Genomic DNA, 23,933 nt, shown 5'->3' with positions numbered 1-23,933 from the left:
TCTAGCCCCGCCCCCATATTTGTACTTCTCCCAGTAGTAAGAGCTGGTATCTGTTACACAGTTACTAATTTGTGTATAGTCAGCTCCCACCCCATAGGACTGTGATGCTGCTCGGATGTCCCTTCCTCTGAAGGCTGCTGCGGAGGTACCTTCCTTTCCTGTTCCCACTTCCTCCCTGTGGAGGGCCCCTGTTGTGATTTTATAACATTTGGAAGGCCAATGTGGCCAGTGGAGCAGAGTGAATGAGAAAGAAAGCAATAGGGGATGAGGTGTGAGAGTTAACTGAGTGGGTGAGGGTTATTCATAGTCTCTTGGGTCCTAGTGGGGAGTCTGCTTTGTCTCTGTGAAATGGAAGCCACTGGAGGTTCTAAGCAGAGAAGTGATGGGATCTTCTCTGTTGCACTGAACGTGACCTGAAGGGGAAGGGGAGGGCAGAGAGCTGCAAGCAGGGAAGGGGACAGGAAGTTTTTTTGCAGCAAGTCAAGGAAAAGTATGATGTCTAGAACTAGGGTAGGGTACTGAAAACTGATTGAATTCTGAATTCATTTTGAAGGTGATGTTGACAGGATTTGTAAGTATTTGGATTTAGGTTCTTGAGAGAGAAAAGTCAAGGGTGATAACAAAGTATTGATACCAGATAACTGAGTATTTGGAAGGAGAAAGTTGCCATTCATTGCCGCGGACCAGCACGGCTCCTAATTCTGTGTTTTGAGTGAGAATGGTGTGGAATTAAGATAACAGACTTATTAAGAAATAAGGATGGAGCCCTGGCCGGTTGGCTCAGTGGTAGAGTGTCGGCCTGGCTTGCGGAAGTCCCGGGTTCGATTCCCGGCCAGGGCACACAGGAGAAGCGCCCATCTGCTTCTCCACCCCTCCCCCTCTCCTTCCTCTCTGTCTCTCTCTTCCCCTCCCGCAGCTGAGGCTCCATTGGAGCAAAGATGGCCCGGGCGCTGGGGATAGCTCCTTGGCCTCTGCCCCAGGGGCTAGAGTGGCTCTGGTCACAACAGAGCATCGCCCCCTGGTGGGCAGAGCGTCACCCCCTGGTGGGCGTGCTAGGTGGATCCCAGTCAGGTGCATGCGGGAGTCTGTCTGACTGTTTATCCCCGTTTCCAGCTTCAGAAAAAAAAAAAAAAAGAAAGAAAGAAATAAGGATGGGATCGGGAGGACTCTTCAATGCTGATGGCAATATCCGAGTGCCCATAGCCCCAGTTTGCTTTATTATATAGCCATACCCAAATCAAGGAAGTCCTTGTTACAAAGTTACACATCTGAGGCTAAAACAGGAACTCTCCCAAGGCATAAACAGGAATCCCCCCACTTATGCATAAGCAAAATCAACCAACATCTGAACAAACAGTAAGAGGAAGGGCATGTAGATTGCTTCCAGCAACTTAAGCAAGCAAGTGAAGTGGGTGCAAATACTCAGCATCATAGCAATATGGAGAGGGAGGGGGAGAACTTAGCCTTTTGCTAAACCTCGAATGTACAAGGGCTTTTTGCCATTTATGGTCCACAACAATTCACTGAGGTTGCAGTGGGAATGGGTGGGGCACAGTTTAGGAAATTGTCATTTGAGATATTTTTTAAACATCCAGATAAGCTGGATGGCATGTTGGCAAGTGGAGATGTGGGTCTAGAATTCAGGATTTTAGGTATCTGAGACAGAGATAATGAATTTGGAAACCATCAGCACGAAGAGAAAAATGAGATCTCCTATGGAATGAGCAGTTTTAAGAGAAGGGGCCCATGGACTGAGGAGGAAACCAGGAAAGACTTACCTTTGTTATATTTGGCTTCATAAACAATACTTGATTAGTAGTCAGAGTAGCCCTGTAGTATAAATGTTGAGAATGAAATTTTAAAAAGTAAACTAGTTTTCTCTATGGAACACATTAAACTAGTGAGGAAACGGTTTTGGTTCCATCTGTTAGTATCAAAGGTGTACTGATGGGTTTGGGTGTTGAAGTCAACTTGAAACACCTTTAAACTCTGCATGTCTTTAATCACTTAATCCCTAAATGCAAAGTTTATATTTAGGTAACATTGAAAATAAAGGAGATAATATTAACGAACATTTATTGAGTGATTGATCTTATATACAGGGACTCTGGAGATAAAGCTGAAGTTTAACTCACAACTTGTGGAAAGATGATTTTCTATATTTAGGGTCTTGGTGGGTGGAAACCACATGGGCAGACTTCTAGTTATAAAATGAAAGAGAAGGTTCTATTGGTTTAGTTAACTGATCAGTTGACTGGAAACAGGTTTGGAAGAGTGTTTTTTTTTTTGTCATTGAGTGGCAGTAGAACCAACTTGTTTTACCTTCTGTAAACAAAGCACTAGTAAACAAAGTTTGTTTATCTGTTTGTTTTATTTTCAAAAATTAAAAAATGCTGGAATAGCTCTATTGTTAAAGTGGCTTCTTCCTCCCACCCCCAGACACAGAGATGTAAATGTTGCTTTGTGTTGTTGGTCTCCTCATCTCCAAGATCCTTAGTTACTAAATAGACTTTGCAATAAAAGCCAGTTCTTTTTTGTTTCACTCCCTTCGGTTCCAAAATGTCCATAAAGTGTAGGTTATTCTGCTTTTAGGTTCCTTTTAAGTAAGCCAGTCTCCCCAGGAGTGCCTCTCTGGTGGAGCACAGGACAGACAGACCTTGCCACCAGTGTACTTAGATATCGCTGTTGAACCACTTGGTTTAAAGAGAAGATGCTGGTGAACTATATTATTATTATATATCAAAATACTGAGCCATATAATTTTACTAATTTGCTTTTATTTGTACTATTAGTTCAGGATAGGAAAATAATAAATCTAGCATTTTTTTTTTTGGTATTTTCCTTGTATATATTTGTTATATCCTAAATGAGGAAGGTTTTTTACCCCAATGTTTATGTATGACAATTAATTTGTGAGTTAAAAATATGGAAAACACATTTTAAAAGTCTGATTTGTTTACAATCAGTACTGGAAGAGCAAGCCTAATTTATCTGAAGTAGTTTTTCAGCTGAATACCAGTGTTAAATCAAAAACAAGGTTATACAAATGCTGTATTAATTCTTCTGACAGTTTATAGTGGGGTGTTGTCTAAGTTGCTGACTTTTTATTTTATTCTGTAGGGAGTAATAAAATATTATATATTCCTTGAGGAGGAAAACTTTGTTTTTAGAGGTAAAGATACAATTGTTGATTTATAAGCCAAAGTCTAGTAAACAAATGTAATTTGATCTTAATTTGGTTCAAGTGTTTCTAAACAACAATACTGCATTATGAATAGCACTTTGATTCATCTCTTCCCATTGACTTAATATTCTTAGGAAAAAAAAATTAGAAGCTACTGAAAGTATTAAAAATAATAGCAGTTGAAGCAGCAGTGGGCCCAACCTTGCTAGCCCTAGCTCTGCAATTCTGGAAATGAAGTTCTCCAAACTTAATTTTTTCAATTAAAAAATGATAACATCTCTTCTACATCCTGCTTGAGAAATCAAATGAATTAAATGATTACTTTAATGAAAATTAAATGTCCTGTAAAGTGTTTGGCCCAGTTTCTGGTATCCGAGCACTCTGTCAGCAGCAGCTGTTGTGTCATCGTCACAGCAGCGCCGTCCCTGTGAGTCCCGTTGCCGACTTGACACTTAGTTCTCTGGTCATTCTCCTTCTGGAGCATTAATCAGATCATATTCTTTTAAAATTAAAATACACTATTAAAATTTAACCGGTATGCCTTAAGAGACCCACCAGTGGGCCCACAAGAATTTTTAAAGCATGCAACCCTGGACTGTTGAGTCAGGGGCACTGACCTATTTTCTCTTAGACTGTCAAAAAATAACAGCCAACACAACAATAGCTGTCCGTGTGAATGAATCAAAATATAGTATATATCTTGGTGTGCTGCAAAATTTTAGTAGTTATATGTGTGATGAATGAAGAAGGTTGAAAGTTGCTGAAATGCACTATATTTAATGACTCCTTATTGTAGAGATTTCAATCTCTTCTTATGACCAGAGCTGGGGTTGGGGTGAAGCCTGTAAGGTACTTACCATGGGCACAAAACTTAAGGGGAAGGTGCCTAAAACACCACAATTAAGGTTAATATTTTATCAAAATGCAAAAACCCATGAACAAAGTGTGAAAATCAAGATTTTAAATGAAAGCAGGAACCATGTTGGTGTATGAGACGCAAATGGGGAAATAAGGAACAATCCTGTCTTGCCCCTGCTGAGCCATATTGGAACCAGAGGCAGCAGGGAATTTCAAAATCTTTCTCCTGTTACCTCTCTTTGCTTGACTATATACATAATCTTATAAGAGATAACAACTTACCAGAAGGATTTTATAGGCTATTATATTTGTTCTCCAAATTAAGGCTCTAGAAATCAGGAGCCTGCTCTAGTACACAGACACCTTAGGAATGCTTAAGATCAGTGTGTGAACTGTATTCCATATTTAAGGAGGGTTCCTTTCCCCCACAATTCAGGGTTCAGGTTTTAAGCAAATTTTTGATGTAATTATTCCTTTAGATGTTAGTCCAAAATATGAATGCTACTCCATTAGATACCTGTTACTTGATTAATTTACCACCTGTCATTGTTTTGAGGCTGTAGGGAGTTTTAACAGCTGATCTTACTATAGATATAGATAGCTAAAGGTTTATATGCAACTGATTTGATAAATATAGCAGATAAATTAATGTGACTTCAGTTTTTTCAGGTAAATTAGAAAGTGTATAAAAAATGAAATATGCTTAAGATTAAGAAGCTATTCTCGCTCTCTATATATACTATATATATATATATATATATATATATATATATATGATGGCTTAAAAATTTGTCTTTGTTAACGATGCATTTGTTGGGACCCACTATTTTTAATTTTGTATTTGTAATAATAAGAAATGTATTCCAGATTTATTTAAATAACATTTTCTGGTCACTTACCTGTATACAGCCAGATACACAGAAATAATTTTCTATTTGTCTTAACTTTAAAACCTGGATGTGCAGTATTCTATTAGAGAAATAACTTTAAAGTATAAACATATAAAATCCAAATTCTGTCACTTATAAACTGTTGGCTTGGCAAGTGTTCTACTCTCTCTCTACATCAATTTCTGTGCCTGCTGATGTGGTCTGATGATGTGGGCACCTGACTTACACATTATTGTGGGGATTTAGATGTTGGCTGCACGTAGAATGGTTTGCACAGCACATGACACAAAGTAGTCAAGAAAGGTGTTTATTATTAATAGTAAATACTGCATTGACCTGTATAAACAGTTACAGTTTTTGGTAAACTACAAAGTATAAGATACTGCATAATTCATGCTTAAGTTGAAGGTTAGGTATTATTTAGGGTCTATGAATGTGAACTTTACAGCAACTTCTTAAAGGAGGTTTTCTTTTGTTTGTTTGTTTGTTTGTTTTGTGTTGTTTTCAAAGTAAAAATACAGCCTGACCAGTGGTAGCTAAGTGGATAGAGCATTGAGCTGGAATTCTGAGGTTCCAGGTTTGAAACCCCGAGGTCGCTGGCTTGAGCATAAGATTATCAACGTGATCCCAAGGTCACTGCTTGAACCCAAAGTTCGCTGGCTTTGAGCCTAAGGTTGCTGTCCTGAATTCCTTAGTCAAGGCACGAAGGAGAAGAAATCAGTGAACAACTCAAATGGAGCAACTACGAGTTGATGCTTCTCTACTCTCTTCCTCTCTTTCTCCCTTCCTATTACCCTATCTCTCAATAAATGAATAAATAAATAACCAGCCTAGTATGATAAAATACTGGAGTCTTTGAAAAGCAGTTCATCTGTCCTGCAGAGGGGAGTTGTGGATTTGGAGGGAAGGGAAGGGGGTGTCTCAAAGTGAATTTAACAATCTCAGCTTGGCTGGAAGTTGGATATTTGTTATTTTTAATCTATTTTTTTTTCTTTTCAGTTAAAAAGACTATAGATTGTTTTATGTGTCTATATTAATGATATCAGTGATGTATAAATCTTTTTTTTTTGTATTTTTCTGAAGTTGGAAACGGGGAGGCAGTCAGACTCCCGCATGCGCCCGACCGGGATCCACCCAGCACGCCCACCAGGGGGCGATGCTCTGCCCATCTGGGGTGTTGCTCCGTTGCAACCAGAGCCATTCCAGTGCCTGAGACAGAGGCCATAGAGCCATCCTCAGCGCTGGGGCCAGCTTTGTTCCAATGGAGCCTTGGCTGCGGGAGGAGAAGAGAGAGACAGAGAGGAAGGAGAGGGGGAGGGGTGGAAAAGCAGATGGGTGCTTCTCCTGTGTTCCCAGGCTGGGAATCGAACCCGGGACTCCTGCACACCAGGCCGATGCTCTACCACTGAGCCAACTGGCCAGGGCCTATAAATCATTTTAATTGCAATTGAAATGTTTTTAGTTTACCCTTAGCACTTCTGCAGTTGTTATTAAAGAATGTTTTCATAAAGTACTGACATTTTTTAAAGAATGAAAAAATTAAAATATGAAGTATAACTGAGTGGTAAAATATAGTATGTGCAGTTCTTCTAGAATTATTAACTTAAAAACTCAAGTTACCCTTCTAAGTTTTGCAAGTAATTTCCCCCATGTTTCCCCCTTCCCAGCTCCCCAAAGGTCTGTTTATGGCTGTTTTGTTTTCTGCAATCCTCCCCAGCTTCCTTTCCCCTTCCAAGCTTACCTTCATGTTATCCTGGTCATTTGAGGATAGGGCAATGAATTAAGTGTATTGGACTTCTAAGATATAGGTAGTATCCTGCTAGTCATTTCCTAATAGCATGACCAGGATAATTTAGCAAGTCTAAATCAATTAATCAAAGCTTTAGTTTATTTGTAAAATGAGTATATTTTAAAATTAGTATATCTTCCCTCTTCAGTTACTTAGTGATGAGATAATATATATGATAGTGTTTTGGAAATATCTTTTCCTAAACAAGCATATCCACTGAGTAATTTGAGACTTACTTTGTTTCTTAGTATTTTTCACCCCTACCAAATTATATGTATGTACTTTTTTCTATTTTGATTATAAATTTAATGCATTCTTATAGAAAGTCTGAAAAATACAGAAAACTTAAAAAAGCAAACAGAAATCTTAAATGTATCATCCTGTGTTCATGTTTTAAGGGGAAATTTAGTTTTGAGGCTGAGTTCCCTGCAGGTAGGGATAGTGTTTTATTTATTTTTGGGTTTTCTATTCTTTGTACTATGTAGAAAATTAACGATTGTTGAATAAATGGCAACTTTGTTAGTCTGGGTGTATTTCTTGAAGTCAAGAGCGTAGTGAAATTTTACTGGACTTTTGAAGAGAGAAAAGACATCTAACCAACAAAAATATGGTGGATGCTTATTTTAAGGTGACTATTTCTGTTGGCTAAAAGAACAAAGAAAAACATGATAGAGTCCATTCTAATATTCTCTGATAGTGTTAGGAAATTAGTCAAAGGTGTTGGATATTGAGCCACTGGGCAATTTCAGAGCAAAGTTGATTGACATTTAGCAAGAACAACATATGATAAACTGTAGAGATCTTTTTTTTTGAATGCTTAGACATTGTAACAACTTTCTTTTCCTCTTTTTATATTTTGTTAAATAGGATGGCTTAAATTCCTTGGTTCTTGATTTGGATTTTCCTGCTCTGAGGAAAAACAAGAATATAGATAATTTCTTAAATAGATGTAAGTATGTTAAACTTCATATTTGATCCCATAACTATCCTTTGATGTGAGGTTTATGATTGATTGATATTATTAAAGTTCATAAACTTACTAACTTACTAACCTTAAGTAATTTTTAGCTTGCCACTTGATTTATTTAAATATTAATATTATTTATTTTCAAAACAAAACTGCAGAACCAATTGTATATGAAGTAGGTAAGTTCAAGATTTTGTATAAATTATTAAGACTAGTGGTTTCAGGACAGATTATTTATGGAAGTTCCAAGAGAAGTTTTAAATTAATATTAACAACTCTAAGACTTACGTTTACATTATCCAGAAGATTTAATAAGCTTTATGTGTGTATAAATATAGACATTTCAGTCTAGTTAATGCAAGATAATGTAAAAACAATCATTGCCATATATGTGCTAACCCAGTATTTGCTGCTACTGATGTTGCCGTGAAGGTGTAAATGAAGTTGAAGTCTAAGAATAAGAAATTCTTAAAATAACCAATATATACTTTACATCAATACAGTAAGCTCTTTAATTTGGAATTATCAGAGACTGGGCTATTTTCCTAATTCAACAATCTTGTCTTTAGTTATCATATCTACAATAGGTGGTTACTAATGAAGGAGGCTACCAGAATTCATTACTAAGATTAGCTCTGCAAGTAATTTTATAGCAGCTTTCTTCCTGACTTAGAGTGCACTCAGGGTTGCTGGGTCATCACTGTTCAGCTGTTGTCTAATTTGCCAAGCAACAGAGTCAGAAACAGAAGAGCGTAGCTGCCCCATTTTGGTAGTCAGTAGTGTTTGTTTATGTGTGCATTTTCATTATTTGACATAAAATTAATATGATTCTTAGACTTTTTTAAAATTTTATTTATTTATTTTTTACAGAGACAGAGAGTGAGTCAGAGAGAGGGATAGACAGGGACAGACAGGAACGGAGAGAGATGAGAAGCATCAATCATTAGTTTTTCATTGCGCGTTGCAACACCTTAGCTGTTCATTGATTGCTTTCTCATATGTGCCTTGACCGCGGGCCTTCAGCAGACCGAGTAACCCTTTGGTGGGCTTTTGCTCAAACCAGTTGAGCCCGCGCTCAAGCAGGCGACCTCGGGGTCTCGAACCTGGGTCCTCTGCATCCCAGTCTGATGCTCTATCCACTGCGCCACCACCTGGTCAGACTGATTCTTAGACTTTTAAATAGCAGCATTTAAAAACTGACCAATTTAGCTGAAAACTAAGCCCAGTTTCTTGAAATAAAAATTTGTTTAAAATATGGTGGTTATTTAAAAATATTGTTTATAAATATGATTATTACAAATGTGATTTTTTTATTGTAGATGAGAAAATTGTGAAAAAAATCAGAGGTCTACAGATGAAGGCAGAAGACTACGATGTTGTAAAAGTTATTGGAAGAGGTGCTTTTGGCGAAGTCCAGTTGGTAAGAAAATATTTGTATGGTTCTTTTAATTATTATTATTATTTTTTTGATGACATAGTTTTGTGAAACATTATCAGTAGCCCTGAAGTAGATCTAATTCCCATGTCCAGCCATGTCAGAGTTAGCTTTCTGAGGTTAGTCAAGTCATTTCATCTGTGAGAGCCTCAGTGTGTTCACCTATAAAAGGAGGCGATTGTACTGTGAACACCAGGCCTCTTACTAGCTCTGAACCAGTGAGATTTATAAGACCAGCTTGACGTCACACGTGATCTGCCTAGTTAATACTCCCCCAGGACTACTGTGTTGTATTTAGCATCAACCTTAATAACATTTCTGCTTAATTAACTGAGATTTATTTATATAATCTAGGAAACCCAACAAAGACACTTTAATAACTGACAGTAAATATGAAATTTGTCTTTATAGGTACCTACTTAGAAATATTGTAAATGCTGGCAATAAATATTTCTTTTGTAGTGTTAAATGGGGTACTGTAATGATATTCCTGTTGCCATCATCTGAATATGAAGCTCCTCTGTTTGTGTCCTTACAGTTGAGTTACAGAGTCAGATTCTGTGTTTCACTTAACGGTGTTTTACTGCTCCTGACTGGGCACCGAGAAAAGCAGTGATTACTGTGTGCCAGCTCAGGTTTCTCTAGGAGCAGCACATGGCAGACTGACTCTTGTCTTTTTCTTCCCTTTCTTTGTTAGGTTTGTTGAACTTGTAGATCAAGATGTTGCAATAGGTTTAATATATATCTACAGTAGATTTGAAAAATTCTCACATACATGAAGATGTTTTGGAGAAATGTCAGTGAATAAGCATATGGGTAGGCAGCTTTATACCTAGTTTAATAGCTGTAGTCTAATGAGGCTGATGAAGGCATGAATAGTACCTTGGACAGAGATCCCCAGGGACAGGTTCTAGGGTGCTCTCCTTTCATTAAACATTTTATTAATAAATTTTGTAGAGGTGGCAGTGGAATGTTAAATAATTTTGCAAATGAGTTAAAACTTGAGTATAAGGATGGTGTTAGATGATGAGCCCAAATGCAGAAGTATCCGTTGGGAAGACTATAGGTCAGACAGAAGTGAGATTTAACCAGAGTGATGACCTGTACTTGAATGTGAAGAACCCATGGACTAGATTGCTTAACAGTGATATGGATTAAAGAACAGTTTTCCTTGTGTAAACAAGGCAAGAGTTATTGGTGATTTGGTAAAGAATAATACATAAAATTTGGACTGTCTTACTATATACACTGCTCACAAAAAGTAGAGGATATTTTATTGCTTCATATTCATTTTGAAATATCCTCTACTTTTTGTGAGCCATATACTTTTATTGCTTTGATGTGTAACTTTCCAACTTTTCTGTTTCTAAATTTACCTGTAATATATGTGTGTTATATTTTATATATCTATATATATTGCCAGATCATATTATATACATGGTTTTGTAACTTGTGTTTTTTCTGTAACAATGAATAGTAGCACACATTTTTATAGCAGTTACAACATGCCAGGAAGGCTTCTAAGCAACTTAGTAATGAGTCTTCACAGTAGTCTCTCTAGAGAGATATTATCACTATTATGCCCATTTTGTGGATGAGGAGATTCAGGTAGATAGAATAAGTAACCTGCCAAAGTTCATATAGTTACTAAGTGACTGAACTGAGGTTTGAAACTCGGCAGAGGTCTAGCATCCATTCCCTTTACTGTGTAGGCATGACCATTTTCTGTGCCAATAAAGACAGACTTTGTGTATAATTTTATTGGCTGTTGGTGTTTCACTTTCTTCTTACTCAGGCTCTTACCAGTATTCGGTTCTTCTTCTTCTTCTTTTTTTTTTTTACAGGGGCAGAGAGAGAGGGATAGATAGGGATAGACAGACAGGAACGAAGAGAGATGAGAAGCATCAATCATCAGTTTCTTGTTGCAACACCTTAGTTGTTCATTGATTGCTTTCTCATATGTGCCTTGACCGTGGGCCTTCAGCAGACCAAGTAACCCTTTGCTGGAGCCAGTGACCTGGGTCCAAGCTGGTGAGCTTTTTGCTCAAGCCAGATGAACCCACGCTCAAGCTGTTGACCTCGGGGTCTAGAACCTGGGTCCTTCTGCATCCCAGTCTGATGCTGTATCCACTGCGCCACTGTCTGGTCAAGCTCTTTTTTCTTGAAATACCACTTTTTCCTATGTCCCTGGCTTTTTCTTCTTTTTCCTTAGTGATTCATTCTTCACCTGACTTCTAACTATTTATTGTAGAAGTCACTTAACTTCACTCATAGAATATTAGAAGCTGCGACTTTAAGCAACATTTTATACTATAATAAAACCAATTTTACTATAGGCTAATTGATATAAAAATTGAGTTAAGTTCCATATTTGTGGTCACAAAAGCATTACCGCCCTGGCCGGTTGGCTCAGCGGTAGAGCGGCGGCCTAGCGTGCGGAGGACCCGGGTTCGATTCCCGGCCAGGGCACATAGGAGAAGCGCCCATTTGCTTCTCCACCCCTCCGCCGCGCTTTCCTCTCTGTCTCTCTCTTCCCCTCCCGCAGCCAAGGCTCCATTGGAGCAAAGATGGCCCGGGCGCTGGGCATGGCTCTGTGGCCTCTGCCTCAGGCGCTAGAGTGGCTCTGGTCGCAATATGGCGACGCCCAGGATGGGCAGAGCATCGCCCCCTGGGGGGCAGAGCACCGCCCCTGGTGGGCGTGCCGGGTGGATCCCGGTCGGGCGCATGCGGGAGTCTGTCTGACTGTCTCTCCCTGTTTCCAGCTTCAGAAAAATGAAAAAAAAAAAAAAAAAAAAAAAAAAAAAGACTCAAAAAGCATTACCAAACTTCTAAATAAAGACCCAAAACACTTTCAATATTAAACATTGAAATAAATGTGAATACATTTAAGAAAAATTAATGAAAGTAAGTAATATGATTTATTTTTCAATCCACTTACTACATTTCTGAGTTGAGGGTGGCCAGAGCCTAACCTGGCATCTCGGGGCACAGGGTGGGAACCAACCCGGACAGGACCCTGTTTCCTTGTAGGGCGTGCTCCCACACTCCCACCCTCCCACCCTCCCACTTAGTAATGAGTCTGCACAGTAGTCTCTCTAATGCACTCAGCATGCTAATGCACCTAATGCGCACACCTTGGGGATTGGTAGGAAGCCGGGGTACCAAGAGAAAACATACAGAGACATGGGGAGAACGTGCAGATGCCACATAGACAGTAGTAGCCCGGGCCAGGAATCAATTTTCTTTTTCTCAGTAACATTGTGACAAAGCAGTGTTGAACTAAACAACATTATTCGAGGCCTGCTGTAGTTCCCAAAGGCTAGACCAGGGGTCGGGAACCTTTTTGACTGAGAGAGCCATGAACGCCACATATTTTAAAATGTAATTCCATGAGAGCCATACAACAACCATGTACATTACGCATTATTTAGTAAAAATATGGTGTTGTCCTAGAGGACAGCTGTGATTGGCTCCAGCCACCCGCAACCATGAACATGAGCGGTAGGAGGTGAATGGATTGTAATACATGAGAATGTTTTATATTTTTAACATTATTATTATTTTTTTATTAAAGATTTGTCTGTGAGTCAGATGCAGCCATCAAAAGAGCCACATCTGGCTCACAAGCCATGGGTTCCTGACCTCTGGGCTAGACTCTTGTTTCTTTGATCTGCATTCTCTCCCGGTGAACTCATGCATTCCGGTGACTTTAAATACAATTGTATAATGTCAAGGCTCAACTTTATAACTACTGCTCAGAACTTTCTACTTTTCTCTTCCACTCATATCTACAGCAGCTTATTTGACATCTCCATTAAGATGTGTCATAGCTACCTGAACCATGTGAAATTAGGAGGCTAGATTCTCTCCTAACCTTGCTCTTCCTCCAGCAATCTGTCCCTCCTCCTATTTTCCCTTCTTGATAAATGGTTCTAGTGTCAACCTAGTTGCTCAAATAAAAAATTAGGAATCATTTAAAAATATTTTTTTCTTATTTCTTATACTTAATTTTTTTAGTAAGTTCTGCTTCTGATATTTTTTCAATCTCTCTTCTTTCTGGTATTCATTGCCACCACCTTGATCCAAGATTTCTTTTCATTCCTGGTCAGGTGTGAGCGTGTACGTGGGGTTCAGCTTTGTTTTCCACTTCTGCCAACAGTGTTTCACCATGGTACTCTTGATTGTAGGTTAGGAGTGCTGATGGAGAAAATATCAAGACAGCACTTAGGAAATTATCTGCAGATGCACGCTATCCAAGCTCTGCGGGACCCACGTGACTAGTTGGCAGACTTTCCCTGTGCTCCATTCATAGCCTTGTATTTTTGGTCACCACTCCATCCCCATCTCCTGTATAGTAGAATCAACTGGGGGGCTTTTTTTAAAAACATGCTTGTCTTGTTTCATTCTGTTTTCTCTATTTCCTGTCCTCTCTCTATTGAGACATATAAAGAATGGGAAGTAGAGGTCCGCTCTGCCCACTGTAGACTGCTGCCCAATAGGTCCGTCTGAAATGTATTCTTTGTCCCTCTCCTCTGTGTTTCCTGGCCTTCGCCCACTCAGTGAAGCCAGGGTCTTCATCCTGGCCTTCCCCGTTTCTCCCTTTATTCTCCGCCATGCTACTCGTCCTGAGCAGGCTGCGGCCCTTTGTTTACCTGTCCGTTTCTTCAGTCATGTTGCTGCACTCTCTCAGTGCTCATTTTAAACAATAAGAACTTTTCTGATTCCTTTTACTGTCCGTTCTACCCGTATCTGAGTGTGACCTCTCCTCAGCCGCCGGTCGGACACCGCGGTGTGGACAGCATAGGCCCGCTTCCGAGGCGGGTTTTAGTCGCTCGGTGTGTGTGTGTCCAGCCGGCTAGTATCTGTGATGTAGAACGTTTCTACTGGAGTGGAAGTCCAGGGAAGGGACAGGAGTCCTTCCTGACCCCTGGGGCAGGTGCTCCCTGAGGGCCTTGTTTTCTTTTTTTCTCTCTCTCACTCACTTGCTTTTAATTTAAATGGTTTTAAACTAAGCTTTTAAATTGGAATCAACTAGTAGGCAAGAATGTATGGGAAATTATTTTCTAATATTTGTCATGTAAACTTAAACTTTTTATTACTTTTTTGGACTAAAACAGGCTCTTTGCTGTTTACAAGGTTATTTCTGAGTTGCAAAGATTATGTCACTGCCTCCACGTGTTTGTAATTCCTCTGTTCCCTCATTCAGACTTGGCTGCCGCAGCCAGACCAGACAGAAAATGTGAGGGCGCTATTTTCTTGTATCTTTAGTGGAAATTTTAGCTATACAACTAACGGCTCCAGGTCTGTCAGATAATGCATTGGACCTTCCTATAAAAATTATCTATTATTTTGATATTAGAAATAAATTTGAGCCCTGGCTGGTTGGCTCAGTGGTAGAGTATTGGCCTGGCGTGTATAAGTCCCAGGTTCAATTCCTAGTCAGGGCACATAGAAGCGCCCATCTGCTTCTCCACCCCTCTCCTTCCTTCTTCTCTCTCTCTCCCCTCCTCTCTCTTTTGCTCCCCCTCTCCCCCTTCCCCTCCCTCAGCCATGACTGATGGTTTGAGCAATTTGGCCCCGGGCACTGAGGATGGCCCCATGGCCTCGCCTCAGGCATTGAAATGGCTCAGTTGCTGAGCAACAGAGTAGCAGCCCGAGATGGGCAGAGCGTCGCTCTGTAGGGGGCTTGCCAGGTGGATCCTGGTCAGGGCGGATGCAGGAGTCTGTCTGTCTGCCTCCCTGCCTTCTCATCTCTCACTTACTACTACTACTACTACTACTACTACTACTACTACTACTACTGGTCAGGGTGTGTACAGGAGTCTGTCTCTCTGCCTCCCTGCCTCTCATCTCTCACTTACTACTACTATTACTAATAATAATAATAAAATAAATACATTTGAAAGCCTCAAATGGGACAATTTGTTTAGAATGATTTTGAAAAATTTTTGTCCAAAAATGTTTCAGGAGATCTAGGTCCATTTTAGGATTTTCAAGCATATCTCTAGCTACTAAGAATGTTTAATCTACTTAAAAAAATTTTTATTTATTTTTATTTTTAAAATATTTTATTTATTCATTTTAGAGAGGGGAGAGGGAGAGAGAGAGAGAGAGAGAGAGAGAGTGAGAAAGAGAGAAGGGAGAGAAAGGAGGAGAAGGAAGCTTCAACTCCCATATGTGCCTTGACTGGGCAAGCCAAGGGTTTTTGAACTGGCGACCTCAGCATTCCAGGTCGACGCTTTATCCACTGCGCCACCACAGGTCAGGCAATCTACTTAAAAAAAATTTTAAAAGAAGTATTTATTAGTTGTAGAAAATATAAATAAACAAATACTAGAAAATAAAAATCACCCAGAATTCCATCAGCTGAGATGAAACTACTGTTAACTCATTTTCACCCTTATTATTTTTTTGGTCTTATTTATACTGCTCAAAAAAATTAGGGGATATTTCAAAATGAACATGAAGCTATAAAATATCCCCTAATTTTTGTGAGTAGAATTAGAGGATATTTCAAAATGACTATGAAGTGATAAAATATCCTCTAATTTTTGTGAGCAGTGTGTATGTATATATATAGTGTCAATTATATTGTGTGTTTACATTCATCCACTGAGTAGACAGTCATTTCTCTAACAAGTAGAAACATTGCAATAAGAGCAATGTTTGTTCTTCAGGTGCTCATAGACTAGTGACATTGGGCAAACACATTTAAAGCTTCAGAAGAGAGGGAACTAAGTTCTGTTTGTTGATGGTGTGGAGTTAGCTAACATTTCATTAAGTAATTCTGTGTGCTAAGTTATTGTATTCTTTATCTTATTTTATCTTTGCAACATTTCTATGAGATTCTGATGTAGGTGAAGTCACTGAACTTCAGAGATGTTAATTGGCCACATAGTCATAAATGCTAGGACTTTTGCCGTTTGTTAACATCTACTTCCGTGCTGGTCAGCAGTACCCTGCACAATATGATGGTGAATAGTACTGTATCTGACTGTTTCTCCATCCATGTTGAAGAGAAGGAGCCAAAGAACAAAGGGGAATGTACAGAGATCCTGAGGGAGATTATAATGGAATCATTCAGAAAGAACATCTTCAAAAGCAGCTTTCCTACAGTAATAGTGCTTTATGGGAGCCCTCTGTAATACTAGTGCTAATGTATGCCTAAGGCGGACATCTGGCATGAACACAATGGTTGCCCCTTAAGTCTGTTTCGTAGATCAAGTCAAAGACAATAAGCTGGTGGTTCCTGACTCTTGTGTTTTGAGCCAGTTAGGTAGCCTATCACAACAGTTTATATTAAATTCAGGCAGCATTTACCCAAAATAGTCTTTACTTATTAAAGTCTTATAGATCTTATATAGATAAAAATATGATTTTGTTGAATTTATTGAATTGGACAATTCAGCATTATGCCAGTCACTAGGCATCCCCATTTATGAAAGTTTGTATTCTGTTCCTAAAACAGTTTATGGAACAGGCATGTACACAACTAATAATATTAGTTTATTATAAGTACTATAGAAGCACAGAAAAAGAAATACTTTTGCATAAAAAATCACCAAAAGTAAAGTCAATAAACATTTTTCTCATGTTTAGAAAATTATGCCTGTGTTGTGTAGCTTTTCGTTTATTTTAATGAATGGCCTTTCCTTCTTGGTTTGTTTTTATTTGTTAATTCATTTATAAAAGATTAAACATACAAATATTTAACTACTTTCTACCAGCCGACAAATATCTGTTAGTTTCTGTTTATAGCTGTGCTTTACAACAGAATTCTTAAAACTCTTTTATGGTCTGAGTCAAGCATAAATAGTATTACAGTATAAATTAATTGATTGACTCAATGTTATAGGGATTGCTTTTTCTAATTAAGTTAGGAAACATTCAAAATTTAATTTGTTCTTAGATTAAGTGAAGGTTTGAAGAGTGACTTAAATATAGAAGACAGATACCTTAGCAACCTTTTAAAAAAGTTTTTTTTAATTTATTGTGTTAGCATCGATTCAGGTAATCTACTCAATATAACACCCTCCACCCTCAACAACATGCGCCCCCATCACCCTCCCTTCCCCTCCTCCTTCCCTATGGGACTTACTTTCCTGCTATCTGTATCTATGTGTTATGTACGTATGATTTGGCTAATCCCTTCATCTTTTCTGATCCCATCCTCTCATCCCCCTTCCCTCTGACAGCTGTCCCTCTGGTCCCTGTGACCCCGCCTCTGCCTCTATTCCATTTCTCAGTTCACCGTGTTCATTAGATTCCACATGTGAGTTCATATGGTATTTGTCTTTCTCTGCCTGGCTTATTTCACTTAATGTAATAACCTCCAGGTCCAACCAGCAACCTCTTTTTAACAACATTGTTTAACACCATATAACAGTAGTGCTGGAATGAGCATTTGCTTTGAAATAATTTGCTAATTCAACTAAAAACTTGGTTTGTCTGCTGTGGATATAATCGGCTATTTCTAGTTTTCAGAGTAGGATCTTTCCCCTCTTCCCCACAGGTGTTTTCATGTTGCTCTCCAGTGCATTTATTTTCAGCATTGTTTAAATGTCATAACACTATATAAACCCAAGGGGATTGTTACCAGTTTCATAACTTAATATAGAAGATGGATGTAATCTTTGACCCTCATTATAACTTACTTGGCCCTTTGCGTATAGGAGGTATTTTAAAGTATTTGTTAGCTAAGTCCAACATCTGTTGGGGTTTTCTGTTGATTGCTTTTTTCCTTATTGATGAATCACATTTTCCTTTTTGCCTGTCAAGTAATTTTTAAATTTATGTACTGGTTATTGTTGATATGTGATAGCGACTCTGGATTTCATTGGTTTTCTTTGATGATGTTTATTTTCATTCTGACAAGCTGTCCTGTTCCTTGCTGACCACCCTTACCTTGTGCAGGCTTAGTTTCACACTTTGTAAGTGTAGGTGTGTGAAAAGACCACGCTGTTTCCTAAGTTCTTTTCACTGGCAGGACCGAATCTGTCAGTTCTGCTCCCTTTTGCACTTTTAGGGCATAGTATTATTTATTAGACTTTGTTAGGGTGTGCTGAGGTAGGCCTTGCTTTAGAGCAGGCATCCCCAAACTACGGCCCGCGGGCCGCATGCGGCCCCCTGAGGCCATTTATCCAGCCCCCTGCTGCACTTCCGGAAGGGGCACCTCTTTCATTGGTGGTCAGTGAGAGGAGCATTGTATGTGGCGGCCCTCCAACGGCCTGAGGGACAGTGAACTGGCCCCCTGTGTAAAAAGTTTGGGGACCCCTGCTTTAGAGCATGGTTCTTTTTCCTCATCTTAACTGGATGACCAGAAAGTTGGCATGGTTTCTCCACTCTTGTTTGGCTGGAAAGTTAATGTCCCTCCAGTGCTGTTTAAACTATAGTGACTCTGTTCCGTTATCAACCCCGTGGCAGCTACTCTCTGGTAACAGTTCAGCCCTTAGCCAAGGACTCACATGGTACTTTTGGGGATTTCCTTCTGCGTAGCTCTTTAGTTTTGTGTTTTCTGCTCAGCATAATCCACCTGTCTCATCTATCTGGAACTCTTGATCTCAGCTTCCTCAACTCAGCAGGACCCTGAGCTTAGTTTAGGCGCTCGCTTGCTGATTGAGACAGTGTTTGGGCAATTATGGTGTTGACTTACGAGTTTCTCTTCTCTCAGAGATCATGGTCTTGTGCTGCCTATTTGACAAAACCTGTAAATAGTTGGTTCACATGTTTTGTCATTTTGATGGTTGTTTACAGTAGGAGGGTTAACAGGTACTAGTTACTCTAACCTAGCCAGATATGCAGATTTCTGAGTGATAACATTTGCATTTACTGTTTCATGCTAAGACTTGTCTGTCTTTTCTGTCAGGAATTTGTTCAAGCCCATTCAACAGATAACATTTTTTATGTGGATTGGGGGGGGGGGCTCTTTACTAAAGAGGTACGGCATTGTATGATTTTCTGATATTTTATTGCATTTTATAAAGTAGCTGATCTGTAAGGTATGATGGTTCTTCCATATATTTTCTGGGAGGACATGAGAATTCCTTTGGTTGGCTTTATTTTAATCAATATAAAAAAAGTATTGATTCTGTATGTGGACAGTACCTGATGGAAGGCTACTAGAAATATTGCCTGTTGATTTTCTTTCTTATAACTAGAAATTTATAGTTTGGCCAGTTATAGAATATAACAGTCATGAAAAAGCTTTACCTTTGTTGATTTATGTTCTAATCTGGGAGACAGGCAAAACAAGGAAACAACATAAAAAATTATAGGTGTGGTATCTGCTAGGAAGAAAACAAATAGAGTTCTAGGATCTAGAACAATAAATTCCTACTTTCAATAGGGTGGTCATTCATTTGAGGAGTTTATATTTCAGCTGATTGAAGAAGGAGCCCGTCTTTGTGGGAGAGGTGAAGTCAGGGGACTGTGATAGATTTTCTAGTACCTTCCAGGTACCAGTAAAAATCCTCAGGAAAGGTATATTAGAGGATATGGAAGAAGGTAAGTGTGCCTGAAGTATGAACAAGGGGAAGAAGATCACAAGATTCACACTGGGAAGAAGAGAGTAAGCTAGATCATTTAGGTCTCTCCAATCTGTCATCATGAGCTCAGTTACCTCTTATTTCTTTCCTTCAACCATCATTAGTGTGACCACATAATTTGTTGTACAAAAATTGGTGTACTTCTGAGTGCAGAGGAGCACTAAGTGTCTGGAATACTGGTTCAACAGCTATAATTTGGCCCCGTTCTGGGGAAGGCACCCTAATTTTGGGTGTACATATATGGAAGTAGCATAGGCATGGATTCTGGATGCACAGAACCCTTAAATCTTGATTCTATTTACTATCCGTATAGTATTCAAGCAAGTTATTTAATTTCTCTGTGCCTCAAATTTCTGATTTGTAACAAGGAGAAATAATGCCATATTGGGATTGTTGTGAAGACTGAATAAGATAGTACATGTATCACAACACACTATGCCTAGCACATGGTAAGCATCACTCAGGAAATTCATTCTTTCAACAAATACTTATTGAAAGGTTATTATGTGCCAGACAGTATCTTATACTTGTATATCTATTAGGATCTGTTAAACACTGGTGATGAAGCATTGAACAAGACAGAAGTCCTTGCCTTCATTGAGTTTAAATTCTACTGCTGAGAGATAATAAGTAGAACATAGGATGTAAGATAGTAATCAGTGCAGTGGAGCAAAGCGAGGAGGAGACTGGAATAGGGCCGTGTGAGCAGCGGAGCAGCAGAGGGCAGGGTAAGCAGGGTGAGGGCAGAGAGTTTCAGGAGCTCAATCGGAGTCGACCTCACTGAGACGGTGACATTGGAGCAGAGATTTGAAGGAAGTGAGGGGCTGGGTCCTGCTGCAAGAGATGACTCCAGCCAGAGAGAACAGTCCATGTAGATGTGAGATTAGAAGCTGTTGGGGGTATTTAAACAGGAGGGTGACAGGAAATGGTATATATGTATATTATTCTAGAGCAGGGGTCGGGAACCTATGGCTCGCGAGCCAGATGTGGCTCTTTTGATGGCTGCATCTGTCTCGCAGAAAAATCTTTAATGAAAAAAATGTTAAAAATATAAAACATTCTCATGTATTACAATCCATTCATTTCCTACCGCTCATGTTCATGGTTGCGGGTGGCTGGAGCCAATCACAGCTGTCCTTCAGGACAACACCAAATGTTTATTGGATAATGTGTAATGTACACAGGTCGTTGTATGGCTGTCACGGAATTACATTTTAAAATGTGTGGCATTCATGGCTCTCTCAGCCAAAATGGTTCCTGACCCCTGTTCTAGAGAGATGGCCAGACTGTTGGTGGGTGAGAGGAACCGCAAGAGAACCGGGTAACCCTACTGCAGGAAGTGGAAAGAAAGACGTCAGGTGGGGGGATAGTAGTGTGGTGGTTAGAAGTGGTCAGATTCGGAAGCTGTCTGAGGGTCAGACTGCAGTGGTTTGCTGCTGTGTCTGGTGAGCTGTATGAGAGGAGAGGGAAGAGGGGAGGCGGGGGGAGGGGAGGGGGAGGGGGGAGGGGAGGGGAGGGGAGGGCTAGAGTCCCCTGGGAGGAGAAAGAGGCCGTTTGCTGAAACGGAGAAGGCTGCAGGGAGGGGTAAATTCATGGTGCAGATTTGGAGCTTGGTTTTGGACGTCCTAATAGATACACAGGTATAGATGTTAGCTGTTATTATTAGTTATCCAGTAAATGGTAATTATTGTAATAATTCATTAAATATTATTGGCTCTGTCAGTTTGCTATGTTATCTTCTCGGATGAGAATGAAGGTCAAGATCCTGTCCTTGCCCTTACAGAATTTATAGTCTAATGAAGAAGATAAGAATTATTCAAATAACCATATTGTTGATAGTTTTTACCTTAAAAAAACAACTCTTAAATGGGATGTCTAGAGGAAACAAGGGTAACAAAATTACAAATGTTCATTGATATCTACTTTTTTTAGGTTCTTATGTTCAGATAGTGAGGGATACATGTACATATCTTTTTAAGTTTCTCATTTAACAATATTAAATTCTTCAACTCAGTTAGCTTAATTGACATGAGGGAATGAAGCTTCCGGAGTTCAGCTTTGTTGAGATGAAGCAAGGGTTATTTGTTGAACCTCGCATTTAAAGGTATGGTATGTTTCATGAAGTATTTAGGCTGTTGAAAATTTTCTCCTCTGTTTCATTAAAAGTGTTATGCTTTTGATTACTTAGCTAAGGATCATTTTGTTTTGTAACTAAAGTCTTTTAATAATAGCATTGCAGTATGCTCTGTTCACCATTCATAAAATAAAAATTAATAATTTTTGTTTTAAAAATCAACAGGTTCGTCATAAAGCATCACAGAAGGTTTATGCTATGAAGCTTCTTAGTAAGTTTGAAATGATAAAAAGATCAGATTCTGCTTTTTTCTGGGAAGAAAGAGATATTATGGCCTTTGCCAACAGCCCCTGGGTGGTTCAGGTAAACATACTAACTTTTATAAGTTTATTTCCCTCTCTTATAAGGCTTTTCATTCATAATCATTGACTTTGTGTGCTAAATATCCTGTATCTCCTTTATGTAGTGATAGTTTGATTGTTTGTTTGTTTATTTATTTATAGTGAGAGGAGGGGAGGCAGAGACAGACTCCCGCATGCGCCCAACCGGGTTCCACCCGGCAAGCCCACTAAGGGGCGATGCTCTGCCATCTGGGGCCGCTGCTCTGTTGTAACCGGAGCCAGTTTTTAGCACCTGAGGTGAGGACATGGAACCATTCTCAGTGCCCCAGGCCTCGCTCAAGCTAATCCAGCCATAGCTGTGGGAGGGGGAGAGATGGGGAGAGACAGAAAGAGACAGAGAGAAGAGGTAGGGGTGGAGAAGCAGATGGTCGCTTCTCTGGTGTGCCCTAACTGGTAACCGAACCCGGGACTTCCAGAGGCTGGGCTGATGCTCTACTACGGTGCAGTTGTTTTTAATAATACAGCTAGTGCTCGACTTAAAACCACAATTGGTTCCGACAGACTGGTTGTAACACAATTTGGTTGTAAGTTGAGTAGGCTATATGTACAGTACTGTGAAATGATGTTATAAAAATCTTTAAGTCATATTTTATCATAATTTTCTTTCATTATTATATATCATAATTTTCTTTGTTCATTTTATGCCATTTGTATCATCTCTACACCATTTTGTTTCTTATTTTTACATTCGTCAGGTTTAAGTAAAACACTGCATTACCAGTACAACTGGTTTAATATTTGCAAAGACAATTTCCTCTTGGTAGACATCTTGGGAGGGGTTTGATGAAAAATATCCAAGACACAAAACACAAATTGCTGTACCGAGTCTGGGATAACAGTTGAAATGGTGCACGCGGAGATGGTAGTGCTCCCGGAAGCTGGTCCGCACTGTCGTATGCCCAGCTGGGCAACGCTTGAGTTGCCAGACACGGAGCAGTTGTGGCTAGCGATTGTGGCTGTAAAGTCGAATGGTCGTAAGTTGCATAGGTCGTAAGTCGATCAATATTTGTACCTGATTTGATACACTTATTTAACATTTTAAATAATATGTCATGTAGACATGACGTGTAATACTTATATTTGTGTCTGGAAGCTAGCATTATTTGCAACATTTTCTTTTTTAATTCCTTCATAAAGAATTGGGTGGTTGCCTGACCTGCGGTGGCTCAGTGGGTAAAAGCATCAACTTGGAACACTGAGGACGCCGGTTCAAAACCCCAGGCTTCCCTGGTCAAGGCACATATGGGAGTTGATGCTTTCTGCTTCTCCCTCCTTTCTTTCTCTCTCTCTCTCTCTCTGTCTCCTCTCTTTAAAATTAATAAAATCTAAAAATTAAAAAAAAAAAAAAAAGAATTGGGTGGTTTGGTTAAAAGTATGCTATTATTTCCTGCCTATTCTTTCTTGTGATTTATGTAATAACAATAATCAGCTTATCGTGCCAAAAAACCCCCAACAACTTTATGCAATAGAGATTTTGAAAAGTCTTTATATATTGTATTACCTATAATGTAAGACAGTCTTGGGGTTCCTGACTCAGCTGCCTATTTGACTCTTAAGTATGGAATTTTGGTTCTATTTTACCTTCTTTTCAATTATATACATCACTAGCTTTGTTTTGCTAAAGGTTTTTTATACTAATACCTAATTTTACAAACATTTTTGACAAGTGTCATGGGTAAGATTGGCTATATACCAACATATGTTCAGAATGCTTAAATGATCTGGGAGTTTGATACCTTGCTTGTGGAAGGCATATTGGAGGTAAAAAAAAAAGCCACATTGATGATATAA

General features: G+C 39.2%; 1 protein-coding gene across 1 annotated transcript in view; it reads left to right on the top strand.

Moving 5' to 3' along the window:
* ROCK2 (Rho associated coiled-coil containing protein kinase 2) overlaps nt 1-23,933 on the top strand; it is a 100,101-nt gene that overhangs the window by 40,842 nt on the left and 35,326 nt on the right. Inside the window, exons 2-4 of the mRNA XM_066386085.1 lie at nt 7,589-7,670; nt 9,008-9,108; nt 21,967-22,104. Coding sequence (XP_066242182.1) covers nt 7,589-7,670; nt 9,008-9,108; nt 21,967-22,104 — 321 coding nt within the window. The remainder of the gene's footprint in view (nt 1-7,588; nt 7,671-9,007; nt 9,109-21,966; nt 22,105-23,933) is intronic.

Source organism: Saccopteryx leptura, chromosome 5 (genome assembly GCF_036850995.1).
Source record: "Saccopteryx leptura isolate mSacLep1 chromosome 5, mSacLep1_pri_phased_curated, whole genome shotgun sequence".
Classification (NCBI taxonomy): domain Eukaryota; kingdom Metazoa; phylum Chordata; class Mammalia; order Chiroptera; family Emballonuridae; genus Saccopteryx; species Saccopteryx leptura.
The sequence above is the reverse complement of the archived record's forward strand: the minus strand, read 5'-3'. Positions and strand labels throughout refer to the sequence as shown.